The sequence below is a fragment of the Halichoerus grypus genome, chromosome 7 (assembly GCF_964656455.1).
Source record: "Halichoerus grypus chromosome 7, mHalGry1.hap1.1, whole genome shotgun sequence".
NCBI lineage: Eukaryota > Metazoa > Chordata > Mammalia > Carnivora > Phocidae > Halichoerus > Halichoerus grypus.
The window spans coordinates 118,303,661-118,317,847 of record NC_135718.1 but is presented as its reverse complement, the minus strand read 5'-3'; the positions used below and the strand labels follow the sequence as shown (position 1 = coordinate 118,317,847).

Below are 14,187 nucleotides of genomic sequence, written 5' to 3'. Positions count from 1 at the left end.
ATATATATATATATATACACACCAAGGAATGGGAAAAAACAAGAGTGAAACAGAAAGACCTTCTAGAAAACAAGTGACGGGTGATCTAGATTAGAAGTGATAATAGCAGGATGGAGAGAAATAGATGAATGGTGAGATTATATTTCAAAGGAATAATTTGTAGTTTATTGATGGACTGGATATGAGGAGTTCAGGGGAGGAAAGAATCAAGGCTGACTTCTAACTAAAGCAATAATGTAGATTAAGGTGCCATTTACTCAGGGAAAACTCGGAAAAGAACCAGTTAAGGGCATGAACGAATTCTGTTTTATGTTCATCTTTTACACTCAAACATAAGCTCTTTAAAGGGAGAATCTGTCTACTTTATCTCTGTATCCCTCAAAGTTCCTAACATAACTGCCAAATCAATGTTATACACATTGGCTAAGTATTGCTTTTTAAAAACCAGAAAACCTTCTTTAAAAATGTCAGCTTTCAAATAAATAAATTACTTAATATTCTAATAGCAAGAAGAAAAAACTTTCAAGGAGTTCCCACAAAAATTTTCCCATGCAGCTTATTCATTTTTAGGTTCTATACAAATTTATGCTTTCTATTTTCCTAAGCCATTTTAATTAATTTTGTATGATTTTACCAGTTAGATGTATTATAAGTTATGTATAAGGTATGGCGTAAATGAGATAGGATTTATCGTAAGGTTTTTTTATTTTATTTTATTTATTTGAAAGAGCGTGGGGGGAAGCATGAGTGGGGGGAAGGGGCAGAGGGAGAGGGAGAACAAGGCTCCCCGCTGAGCAGGGAGCCAGACACAGGGCTCAATCCCAGGATCTTGAGATCATGAACTGAGCCAAAGGCAGATGCTTAACCAACTGAGCCACCCAGGCGTCCCTATAATAAGGTTATTATTACATAGTATCTCTTTATAAACTAGTACTTATGTATTTTAGTTATAGATTATTGAACCCCTCATCTCTTGTGATTCATAATCCAACCTTGGTAAGTAGGAAGAACAATGTAATATTTACTGACAGAGCTGGCATTCATACCTAAAGCATCAGGCTCCAAATCTAGAATTTACCATAAAAAAACTGAGGTTCTGGGGCGCCTGGGTGGCTCAGATGGTTAAGCGTCTGCCTTCGGCTCAGGTCATGATCCCAGGGTTCTGGGATCGAGCCCCACATCGGGCTCCTGGCTCAGCAGGGAGCCTGCTTCTCCCTCTCCCTCTGCCTCTCTCCCTGCTCATGCTCTCTCTCTCTCTCTATCTCTGTGTCTCAAATGAATAAATCTTTAAAAAAAAAAAAAAACAACAACTGAAGTTTGAAGAAATCAAGGGACTTGCCCCAAAATACACAGCTAACAAAATTGTAAGTTAACTTTGCTGTGCTTACAGAATTGATGCTATTCTAAGTTCATAAACATTATGAAAGTGTATAACAACAAAATCTCAAAATTTATCCAAAGTATAGATTCTTAATTATTCTTTTGCTTACTTTTGAAGTAAGAATAATATGATATAGAGGATTTTTCCACTATTACTACATAACTGGAATGGTACGGGAAAAAAAATCATGTAGACCTTTTAAAGATCATTTAAGTAAATTTGTTTTCCCTCCTAAGATAAAAAGGTTACAAGTTTCTTTAGAGGATAATTATATCTAAAAAGTAATACTTGGGGGGATGCCTCGCTGGCTCAATTGTAGAGCATGTGACTCTTGATCTCCAGATCATGAGTTCGAGCCCCATGTTGGGTGTAGAATTAAAAAAAAAAAAAAAGAAGAAAAGTAATACTTGGGTAATTATGATACCACAAGTTTCAATTATTATCTTTATATTGTTCAAAATCAAAACAAGTATATGTCAACTACTGCATTTTGGCAACTTTCCCTGTTTAGTGAGCCTAGGTCAATTTTTATTTGTCAAACAGAGTGAATGCTGTGATTTTAACAAATTTCTGAGTATCTATATACTTGTACATCCCCCTCTTGGTTTATCCCCATTGGCACTGGGAGATTTATGAGGGGCAGGAGACATGTTAGAAAGTAGTGCACAATTTGACAAAGATAAAGTACTCAAAACCGTAAGTATAAGAAGCCCATACAAATAAATCAAGGTTTTAACGGTTTTTCTAATAGTTCAGAAATGGTACTTAAAAAAAGGGGGTGTGCGTCTGGGTGGCTCAGTCAGTTGAGCATCTGACTCTTGATTTCAGCTCAGGTCATGATCTCGGGGTCATGGGATTGAGCCCTGCATCAGGCTCCATGCTCAGCACAGAGTCTGCTTGTCCCTCTCCCTCTGCTCCTCCCTGGCTCATGTGCACGCGCACGTTCTCTCTAATAAATAAATACAATCTTAAAAAAGAAAGAAAGAAAGAAAGAAATGGTACTTTTGAGTGCCAAAGGAAAACACCAAAAGGTCTCTTAGGAAAACTGTTACAAATTTTTAAATGTGAGAACAGAACCATTTAAAAATATGTATGATCCACATTTTTAGCAATGCAAATTCTGTTGCTGGGTTTACTTAAGTTTTTATCAATTTTATTTCTCTGAGTTTTAAAGGATGCATCTAAATGGAAACAGAACTGAGTTCAAAGGTATATCAAGTATGCATATCTCTTAAGTTCAACATTATATTTTTATTGGATTTTATTTTGTAAACAATGAGAAAACCAATGACGGTTATCACACTGGGGAGTGACACCATGAATGCTTTAACAGTATAACTTTGGCTGTAATACAAAGAATGGACAGTATAGTAGCAGTTAGAAATGGGAAGATACTATAATAGAAGTTAGAGATTGAGAAGATATAATAGTCTAGATCAGGGGAGAGCTTTATAAAAGTCCAGATTCCTAGGACCTACTCCTGGAGATTGCTGAGTCAGTACATTTAGAGCAAGTTTTTATAATCCTAGAGAAGAGCTAAACACAGATGACTGGTAGTGAGTTAGAGCATCGAAGGGAAGATACCCTTCACACTGACACCTTTAAAAGAGTATCAGGAACTCATAAAAATTATAAGCTGATACTTCACTTTTACCACAAATGAGCACTGACTCACCTGGATCAGGGTCATATTTTAGGTCCAATGGATGTACAACAGGGTAGTACTGCTTCTAAACACAATATAAATTCAAACAGATTTAATCACTTAATCCTTCATATAAACATTTCCTTCAATTAATGTAAGCAAATATACTATTAGCTGGTAGAAGCATTCTTTTAAAGAAAATAAAAGGGCGGGGCGCAGGGGTAGCTCAGTCAGTTAAGCGTCTGTCTATGGCTCAGGTCGCCTCAGGTCGTGATCTCAGGGTCCTCAGATGGAGCCCCTTGTTGAGCGTTGAGCTCCCTGCTCAGCGGGGAGTCTGCTTCTCCCTCTTCCTCTGCCCCTCACCACCACCCATCACTAGTGCGCTCTCTCTCTCAAATAAATAAAATCTTTAAAAAAAGAAAGAAAAAAAGAAAAAAGGAAAAATTGAAAGAAAGAAAGAAAAAAGATCCTGAAATCTGTAGGAAAGGAGGCCAAAAGATCAAACTCAGTCTGAATTATACCTTTTATAGCACTGCCACCTACCGCATACACTAAGAAATAGCACCATAAAAAAAGTTGAAAAAAAGCAAACAAGCAAATTAAAGCCACAGAGATTGAATTTTGTGTTTAAAGTACAAGGTAGTCTCCAAATTATGAATAGACTGTTTTTTCAAAAGTTCATTTTCTTTTTTTTTTTTTTTAAAGATTTTATTTATTTATTTGGCAGAGAGGGAGAAAGCAAGAGAGGGAACACAAACAGGGGGAGTGGGAGAGGGAGAAGCAGGCTTCCTGCAGAGCAGGGAGCCCAATGCGGGGCTCGATCCCCGGACTCTGGGATCATGACCTGAGCCGAAGGCAGACGCTTAACGACTGAGCCACCCAGGCGCCCCTCAAAAGTTCATTTTAAGACAATGTTTGGAACTCAGAACTCATATTTGCACAGAAGCTGTTTTAAAAAGTGGCCGCTACCATGTCAGCACACTGAAGCCTATACATCCTGTGATAGGCTGGGACTATGAGAGCAGAACTATAGCACAGGATCCACGGGCTCACTTCGGCGAGCACATACACTAAAATTGAAATGATACAGAGAAGGTTAGCATGGCCCCTGTGCAAGGTTGACATGGAGTAAGACCTACAATTCAGCAAAAAGAGTAAAATGTTCCTCCTTACTCCTGCCCAAAGCCAGCAGGAGCCAAAAATGTTTTCTAAAAGAGCTGCCTTTAGTATCCTCACCCCATCCATCCATATTGCATCCATTTTTAAACTTCCACAGCAGTACCCACCTAGGCCTGCCAACTTTCTTTCTTTTATGCAATACTGATTACCAATTAGACTCTTTCCAGGAAAGAAGGGGGTAGTAATAGGGAGAGAGAAAATAAATACATTTTGAATGTTTTTCCTGGAGAAACTTTAAAAAGGAAGGTTGGGAGGGGGGAGATAGAGTAGGGTATTTTTTTGAGAATGCTTTGGAAGAAAAAAAAAATGAAAAATTCTGCTTATATTTTTTTCTCATAGAACAATGTCTTTACTGTCTAAAACAATTCCTGACAGGGGCGCCTGGGTGACTCAGTCATTAGGCGTCTGCCTTCGGCTCAGGTCATGATCCCAGGGTCCTGGGATTGAGCCCCACATCGGGCTCCCTCCTCGGCGGGGAGCCTGCTTCTTCCTCTCCCTCTCCCCCTGCTTGTGCTCCTTCTCTCACTTTGTCTCTGTCAAATAAATAAAATCTTTAAAAAAAAAATTCCTGGGACGCCTGGGTGGCTCAGTCGTTAAGCGTCTGCCTTCGGCTCAGGTCATGATCCCAGGGTCCTGGGATCGAGTCCCACATCGGGCTCCCTGCTCAGCAGGAAGTCTGCTTCTCCCTCTCCCTCTGCTGCTCCCCCTGCTTGTGCCCGCTCTCTCTCTGACAAATAAATAAATAAAAGTCTTAAAAAAAAAAAAAAAAAAAAAAAATTCCTGACAAAAAGCAACTGGAAGATTTAAATGTGAAAGTATGCTAATTTGAAAAATTAATGACAAACAGTATAACATAATTTAAAGCAACATGTGTTTCCAGCTCCAGAGGCAGTGCCATTCCCAGCAAACCTACTCCTACCCCATCATGACTTCTGGAGCAAAACAAATTATACACAATTCATAAAGCAAATTTTGGTGTCATGAACAGGTATTCAGCTGTCATCATCAATTTTAAGCTAAAGGGGTCTTCCAAAATATATACACATATACAAATAATGTGCCAAACACAAATGACACACAGAAAGAAAAGGCCTAAAAGATAAATTTACTGAGGCTCGTGGGTGGCTCAGTTAAGCAACCGACTCTTGGTTTTGTCTCAGATCGTTATCTCAGAGGTTGTGAGATGGAGCCCCAAGTCAGGTTCCACGCTTAACAGGGAGTCTACTTGAAGATTCTCTCCCTCTGCACCCCCTCAAATAATTAAAATCTTTAAAAAAAAAAAGATAAATTTATTTTTCCTTCCTGGTCTCAGAATTGTAAAGTTAGTCTTCCTTCCTCAAATTCTACTTTTTTTTTTTTAAAGATTTTATTTATTTGAGAGAGAGAGAATGAGAGCGAGTGAGCACATGAGAGGGGGGAGGGTCAGAGGGAGAAGCAGGCTCCCTGCCGAGCAGGGAGCCCGATGCGGGACTCGATCCAGGGACTCCAGGATCATGACCTGAGCCGAAGGCAGTTGCTTAACCAACTGAGCCACCCAGGCGCCCCCTCAAATTCTATTTTAAAATCAGCTGTGTTTGGGGCACCTGGGTGGCTCAGTCGTTAAGCGTCTGCCTTTGGCTCAGGTCATGGTCCCAGGGTCCTGGGATCGAGCCCTGCATCGGGCTCCCTGCTCCGCGGGAAGCCTGCTTCTCCCTCTCTCACTCCCCCTGCTTGTGTTCCCTCTCTCACTGTGTCTCTCTGTCAAATAAATAAATAAAAATCTTAAAAAAAAAAAAATCAGCTGTGTTCAAAATCTAGTATAACTTAGAACAGGAAAAAATCTTACAAGAGATCAACAGTAGTAATTGAGGAAGAAAAGACAAAGAAAACAAAATGTCATCTGTGTCCACATAGATATCATCTCATACTTTAATTTTTTTAATTGTAGTAAAATAGACATAACACAAAATTTATTATCTCAAAGATAAATCATCTTACCAGAATTTCTTGTTTTGCTTTTATGGTTTTGATGACACATTCCAGGATCTTTCTGGGATACTGCTTACGTTTTGTGGCTATATCTACTATGATTTCATCAAACTGATCTTCAAGTACTTTGATATCAGAATCTATTTCAAGAGAAAAACAATATCAAAAAATTTCTTAAAACACATTGCTTATATTCTATATAAAAATATAACAAGCTAAATTTAGAAAATACAAAATAATTAAGAAAAACAAATATGGCAAGTTAATGGATGCCCCCACTTTGGTGATTAATTCATTTATTTACTCATTGAAAAATCAATTACTGAGCACCTATGGGAAGCCAGGCCGAAATTAGAAAAATACAAAGATGAATATAACATGATCCCTGCTCTCTAAGAGTCCACAGTTTCCTGGAAGAAACATAACTGCGAAACAACTGATAAATGCAATTGAGGTATGAACAAAATGCTATTCGGACAGAGAACAACGGAACCCTAACTCTGCCTAGGGAATTTAAGACTTTGAACAGAAAGCAACATTTGAGCTAATAAGCCTTGAAATATAAATGTAAATCCATTGGATTAAAAAAAGGTGGGACAAAAAATAACAAGGAGAAGCATTTTAGGCAGAGGAAACTGTATTTGCAAGATCATAGAGGTTTTCGGAAACTTTGTTCTAAAACTAAAAGTTCTAAGTGGCTGCAGGATAAAGTGTAAGGAAAGGATGATAAAATATAAAAGAACTAGACTGTAAAGGGCATTTAATGTCAGAGTTTCCAACATGTTTTGACTTCATTATGTGCTGCACCAAAGCTGTGACAGTAGCAGAATGGAATAGCTAAATCTGAAGTAGACACAACTGGAATAGTAGGAAAAAGTAAGAGACACAGTGACTTTATAATTTATTTGATTTAACTAAAACTATTTATCTGTTGCTTTCCTGTTTTAAAACAGTGAATCTCAAACTCCAGTGGAAAAATTACATGGGGAACTTGTCAGAAGTGCAGAAATTTTTATTCAACAGAAGCTTCTGGAATGGGGCCCCAAAATTAAGCACCGAAGATGAAATGAATGCAGGTGGTACATCAACCTTATTTTGAAAATCATCTTTAAAAATAAGTAGTTAAAAACACTAAAGAATGGGGTGCCTGGGTGGCTTAGTTGATTAAGGGTCTGACTCTCAATTTCGGCTCAGGTCATGATCTCAGGGTCTTGGGATCCAGCCCAGAGTGGCTCCGTGCTCGGGGGGGGGGGAATCTAATTGAGGATTCTCACCTTCTCCCTCTGCCCCATCATTGCTCACGTGCACACACGAACCCTCACTCTCTCTCAAATAAATAAATCTTTTAAAAAAAAATACTAAAGAGCTAGGTCATTGGCTAAGCTGGTCTCATCACACGTGTTCTGCTACGTCATAGTCTATGCTAGAAATATATCTATTTTATTAAGTAGAAGCTTCATTAAGAAGTCCGAAACAGTGATATTTATTTTTGGAAACTTTCAAACATTGCCGACATATATCAGCATATATATATATATATATATATATATATATATATATATATATATATCAGCATATATATATATATATACACACACACACACACACACACACACACACATACATATTGGGTAAAGATGAATGAAGTACATCAGGTATCTCTCATTCATGTAACAAATATTAAGTCCAACTAAATTCTTTTGAGAGTATTATGAGAAAAACAGTCACTGCTTACTTTGAACACTCATTTAGATGAGCAGCCCTTCCTAAATTTTAATTTATCCATATAAAAAGTTCAATCATTAGCCTGAAATAATGTACTATTTCACAGTTAAAAAAAAAAAAGTCTCCCAGCTAAATCTTCTATGGAGCAGGAAAATGGTTTTTCAGCGCCACCTGATGATAAAGCTACAAAACTGAAATGTATAAACAATTTGAGCAGGGAAGATTTTGTCACCAATTTAACAAGTATTTACTGTGTCCCTACTATATGCCAAGCTAAGTGTTGAAAAACAAATATAGCCCCTGCTCTCAAGGAACTTACACCTTAATTCTTAAATGTACCTGGTCAAGCCTGAAGTCAAGTCCTTTCAGGGTAGTTACAGAGGAAGGGAGAAAGTTGTTTTCGCTTGTATATTCATTCACTTTTTTTCCTTTTACTTGTTCACTCATTTTTACAATGATCCCAGTGAACAAAACAGACAAAAAACCTCTGCCCTTGCGAAGCTTACTTATTGCTTCTATGTATTAGATCAGATACAAATGCTTTTAATCCTATCTGCTGAACCTTTTTCTCTCCTTTCCTACCATCTTAGGGCAAGTCTTCACCATCTTTTACTGTACTATTTCAATAACTTCCCTAAGATCAGCCTGCCTTGAATTTCACCCCTCTCTAATCCACCCCTACACAGCCAGCAGTTAGTGTTCTAAAACACAAAGCTTTTCATGTAAATTCTATTTTAAAAATCTCCACTGGTTCCCCATTGCCTACAGGATAAAGTACAAATTCCTTAGCAAACCCTCAAGGTTCTTTGTGATCTGGCCCCAACTTATCTCTCTGGCCACACCTGCCATTTTAGTTTTCCCAATTCATTTTTGACATTTTCCAAACATATCACTCCATTGTGCCTTTGTACATGCTGTTCTCTCTGCTTCAAATATCCTTCCTCCTTTTTATCTAGCATGCTGTCATTCATTAAATGCATTTAATTTAACAACAATCTACTCTGTTGGGTCTTATCCCCCTTCCTAAACAGTATAGTAATTCCTTGTCCATTTCCTTCCATTAACAATGAGTTCCTAAATAGTAAGACCATGTGTTTTCATCTACATCCTAGAATTTGGTATGGTGCTTGGCATTATCAAGTGCCCATGAAAGAAGGTAAAATTGTAGTATTCTCAACTATTTCCCCTCATGATTATAGGAAGGAAAAGGGACAAAGAATAACCACACTCTACCCAGGCTGCCAACCTATCAGAAAATATATATCTTAATCTATAAATTGATGAATCATATTGCTAAAGGCAGCCTGGAGCAAACAATAAAGCAACTCCAAAGTGACTTCAGAGAACAAGAGTCAAATACACAGGAAAGCCTGTATAGTTTAAAAATACTTTAGGTGATTGTGATACACTCCCTCTCCCCTACTAATTGGCAATCATTCTGATAAAATTTGGGAAATCTAATGTTATTGCTTTTACCATCTCAATATATAAACCAGAAAGTAAATTTTGGTGACTTTGAAGAGATAACTATAATAATCCCAAGGATTAGACAGTGAAGTTTTCTGGGCAAAGTATTATCTTAATGTTGAGAAGAAAAATTATAACCACAGAGGGTGGATAGAATGAGCTTGGAATCAGCTCAAGGGTATAACTGGATAGCAAGTAATATCAAGCAGTGATACCAAGTTATGCTGGTCAGACTCTGTAATATCACCATGGGGAAAGACAAGACACTCTGACCCTCTTGTCAGGGTAGCCCTTCTCCTAGACTTTGCTGGAGAATTCTGACTCTTTTCTCACACAAATCTTTCCTTTTCTACTAAATTTTTTCCTTCTTACACTGACCACTGACCATTTTCTTTCCATTAAAACTTTGATTTTTTTTAGATATGTCAACACCATTAGTTAGGGTACAATCAAGTCTGCTTTGAAGAAAGTATTCTGGGGCGCCTTGGTGGCTCAGTTGGTTAAGCATCTGCCTTCAGCTCAGGTCATGATCCTGGGGTCATGGGATCGAGCCCCTCATCAGGCTCCCTGCTCAGCAGGGAGTCTGCTTCTCCCTCTCCCTCTGCAGCTCCCCCTGCTTGTGCTCTCTCACGCTTACTCTCTCTGTCAAATAAATTAATTAAATCTTAAAAAAAAAGGAAGTATTCTGTCTCTAAAGAGGTTTCTCCATATATTTACCTCATCCTTTACATGGTTGGTACTCTTACAATTTAACTTCATACTTCTAAGGGTACTTCGCTATCTACAATAAGGGTCATTTGTAAAAATACAACTTGATTTATAAGGTATTACTCACAGAAATTCTCTGGGCCTGTTTCTTCATCTGGAGATAGTTGTACAGTATTTTCCAGTAAACTACTGACAAGGGTACTTTCAAAGACTAATGAGGTGAAAATCTTGTTGAGAATGCCAGATAGCATATATAAAAAAATCAAGGTACCTACTGTGTAGTTTGCCTCAGTAGTCTTCTAGATGTTTCCCTTTTCCCCCCAGTGAAGGAAAATTTTTAAAAGAGGGACACTGAGGGGTGCCTGGGTGGCTCAGTCCTGGGATTGAGCCCTGCATGGGGCTCCCTGCTCAATGGGGAGCCTGCTTCTCCCTCTGCGCCCCCCACTCCGCTGGTGCTATCTCTCACTCTGCTATCTCTCTCTCAAATAAATAAATAAATAAATCTTAAAAAAAAAAAGAGAGACTGAAAATGGGGATTAAAAATTAGCATTCGAGATAAAATTAGCTACAAAAATAACTCAGAAATTAATGACAGAAGGAAAGTTAAATCACATACCCATAAAATTATCTGAAGCTTCCTGCCATGCTTGCCCATTAATGCTGACATTCTCTTGCACAGCTGATTCAAAAGTCTGAAATAAATTCACAATACTCAAGTCACTAAAAATAACTTTAAATATTGAACTAAAACATTTTGGCAAAATAAGAATTTCAGATTTGTAATATGGGATATCAAGAAAAATAGACTAGCTTATTACTATATTCTTTTCAATGAAGACTCCATTTCAATCATTGATTCTACCTACATTTTAGCTCTGATAATAACCATTACACTACATCTGAGAAAATTTGATGCAAAAATTTACATACTCCTTAAATGAAGAAAAAATACAAGCTAACAAAGTTGAGCTCAGCTGAGTCTCAAGGGTACAAGTACTACATATGCTGCTGAACAAGCATCAGTGTTAACAAGGAAAAAAATGCTTAAAACAAAGTAAAATTAATTTCTACTTCATAAAGGACTATATTTTTTTAGAGATGTACACTGAAGTACATAGAAATCAAATGACATGAGATCTGAAGTTTGCTTTAAAATAGGAAGTGTAGGGGCGCCTAGGTGGCTCAGTCGGTTAAGCGACTGCCTTCAGCTCAGGTCATGATCCCAGGGTCCTGGGATCGAGCCCCGCATCGGGCTCCCTGCTTGGCGGGAAGCCTGCTTCTCCCTCTGCCCCTCACCCTGCTTGTGTTCCCTCTCTCGCTGTCTCTCTCTCTGTGTCAATTAAATAAATGAATAAAATCTTTAAAAAATAAAAATAAATTAAAAAAATAAAATAAAATAAAATAAAATAGGAAGTGTAAAGGGACACCTGGCTTAGTCAGTAGAGCACATGACTCTTAATCTCAGGGTTATGAGTTCAAGCTCCACCTTAGGCATGGAACCTACCTAAAAAATAAATAAATAAAATAGGAAGTGTAACAAATTTTTGATAACTGTTAAATTTGGTGATGGACAGGGGCGCCTGGGTGGCTCAGTCGTTAAGCGTCTGCCTTAGGCTCAGGTCATGATCCCAGGGTCCTGGGATCAAGTCCCGCATCGGGCTCCCTGCTTGGTGGGAAGCCTGCTTCTCCCTCTCCCACTCCCCCTGCTTGTGTTCCCTCTCTCGCTGTGTCTGTCAAATAAATAAATAAAGTCTTAAAAAAAAAATTTTTGGTGATGGATATACAGGTGTCCACTGTACTAGTCTGTTTTTTGTAAGGTTAAAAATGTTTATACTACATTAAAAAATAAGGGACTAAAGGAATTTGGTAGTGCCATTAAAATTTTAAATGCACATTCCCTATTACCTAACAATTTCACTTCTAGCAATGTATTCTAAAAAACTGTTCTCATAAAAACATAAAAAGGATGTACTAGTAATGTTTGTTAAAGCACTATTTGAAATTATAAAATACTGAGGGGAAAATAAAATCTAAATTCAAATTCGGAAAATGGTTAAATATACTATATCCATATCATGCAATACTAAAAAAGAATAAAGTATATCTCTACCTAACATTGACAAATAATAGTCGAAGACAGATTTGGTGGAGGAAAAATAAAGCTAAATTGCTAAATACATCATCCTAACACTATTAATGTAAAAAAACAAACAAAAATCTAAAACAACAGAGAGATGTAAAGCCATAAAAAAATGTATAGAAGGATTACACCCTCCATGGGCCCTCCAAAATAGTAAGTTATTTCCAGGAAGGAAGAGGGATGGGGGAGAGGAATTCAGACTTTTGCTTTATGCTGCTTTTTACAATGAGAATGTATTTTACACACTTTGTAGAAGTAAAAATAAGCATAAATCAAATGACTGATAATTATGAGTTAACGTACACACTCTACATTTTAAAGATTTTATAAAGTAAAATCTTTACTTTATATATGGGCATTCAAGGATTATCTCAGAATACAAACTGTAATATTCATTGCACAATCATATCAATGCGATTTTTTTTAGAATACCCATTACAATATTACATGGTTTTAGATAAAGAGATACGTCAACATAATTAAAGCCTCTGCCTTTTATCTGCTTTTAATATAAAACATAAGTGAATTCGTTGGTAGTTTAAGTCTTCAAACTTTTATCTTCTAATTCACTTTATCATCCATTAAATAAGGTTTAATAGGTTAAGCCAAGCTCCTCTTTTTCTGTAAAGTAAATGTTCTAAATATGTTAGCACTTCTTAGAAAGGGGCAAATTCTAAGATCATTATGCAACAAAACAGTCTTCTCCCAAAAACTACTAAAAATGTCCTGAGGTATGTCTCTATTCTTCCCTTCCTTGCAAGAAGGTAGTAACAGCGTTACTGTATACAAAACTGGAACACAGACTCGCTACCCAGGTGCTGTTTCTTTATTCTTCCATTTGACGTTTATTTTTATTGTTTGCACTGTGGTCATTCGAACTCACAAGTGTGCTGCATTATGAACTTTTAAACTTATTTTCTAGAGATAGATTGTATGCTTCCTTAAGGCAGGTACCAATCCCTCAATGCTGTGTCTTTCCTCAAAAAACTAGCTTCTTCAGGGCTTTGCAAAATATGTGAGAAAGGAAGGGGAAATGTTATGAGGGCCAGCGAAGTTATTAATCAAGACAGCTTCCTTATCTACTTTAGAGTTGGAGGGAAAATGTTTTCACGACTTTACATGAAGTTCTAAAACAGGCAAAAGGAAAAGACCAAAGGCCAGTGTGGTGACTGGCTGACTTCCAGGATTACCCCTTCCTGGAGAATTCCTCCTAGAGTCAGTCTGCACTGTCCAATAGGGGAGCCACTGGCCACTCTGTGGTTACTGAGGCCTTAAAATGTGGCTACAGCCTTAAAGGAGATGAGCTCCAAATTTACGCCACCAGATCTGAAAAGCTTAGTAGGAACAAAAGAATAGAAAAGATCTCGTTCGTTTCCTTTTTACTATTACAAGTTAAAACAGTATCGTGGATAGAGCGGGCTAAATAAAACATAACATTAAAATTAATTTCACCTATTTTTTCTTCCTTTAATTTCAAGTTACGTACATAGCTCGCCTTGTATTTTTCTACTGGAAGGCGCTGGTCTAAGCGATTAATACCCAGCTGACACTGGCATCTATTTCGACCCCTCGCGTTTCTCGGGCTTCTTCTACCGGAGCGGGCAGCACCGTTAACTTTGGGAAGCCTGTCGTAGGCTCTTTCTGAGCCTTGAGAGGGGTATAGGGTAAGGGGGTGATAAGAGATAGCTACCGGGCCCGTACCCACTGCACATCTCGCATCGCAGGCTCCCGAATCTCCTCTGGCAGCGCGTCCCCGAGCTTTTCCACAAAGCGGCCGCACAGTTCTAGCATTTCCGTCACCGCCCGCTTCGAGGTGCAGCGCACCCGGAAGTCCTCTCGGGAGGTGCCGGCGACCGAGGCCCCGTCGTCCGCCCCGGCCACTCTCTCCACGTCCCGCGGAGGGGAAGGGACCACCAACACAGGAGCCGCCGCCATTTTTCCAGTTTGAACTGCGGGCGGGAACGCTGGGAGCGG

At 38.3% G+C, this 14,187-nt stretch overlaps 1 protein-coding gene and 1 non-coding gene across 9 annotated transcripts in view; one reads left to right on the top strand and one right to left on the bottom strand.

The window, feature by feature from the left end:
• Positions 1-14,170, bottom strand: part of NSL1 (NSL1 component of MIS12 kinetochore complex) — a 34,199-nt gene extending 20,029 nt beyond the window's left edge. For 6 of the 8 annotated variants that reach the window (XM_036109763.2, XM_036109764.2, XM_036109765.2 and 3 more), the window contains exons 1-4: positions 13,915-14,170; positions 10,690-10,765; positions 6,183-6,313; positions 3,057-3,111 (exon numbers count right to left, since the gene is read on the bottom strand). In XM_036109763.2, coding sequence (XP_035965656.1) covers positions 3,057-3,111; positions 6,183-6,313; positions 10,690-10,765; positions 13,915-14,148 — 496 coding nt within the window. In that variant the 5' untranslated portion in view covers positions 14,149-14,170. Of the gene's footprint in view, positions 1-1,796; positions 2,349-3,056; positions 3,112-6,182; positions 6,314-10,689; positions 10,766-13,914 lie in introns of those variants that run through there. The other 2 variants (XM_078078142.1, XM_078078143.1) reach the window with 2 other exon arrangements.
• Positions 4,074-4,171, top strand: LOC118546815 (U6 spliceosomal RNA). Its single transcript, XR_004922778.2, has one exon. It is a non-coding gene; the product is annotated as a U6 spliceosomal RNA (small nuclear RNA).
• Positions 14,171-14,187: the final 17 nt, after the last annotated feature.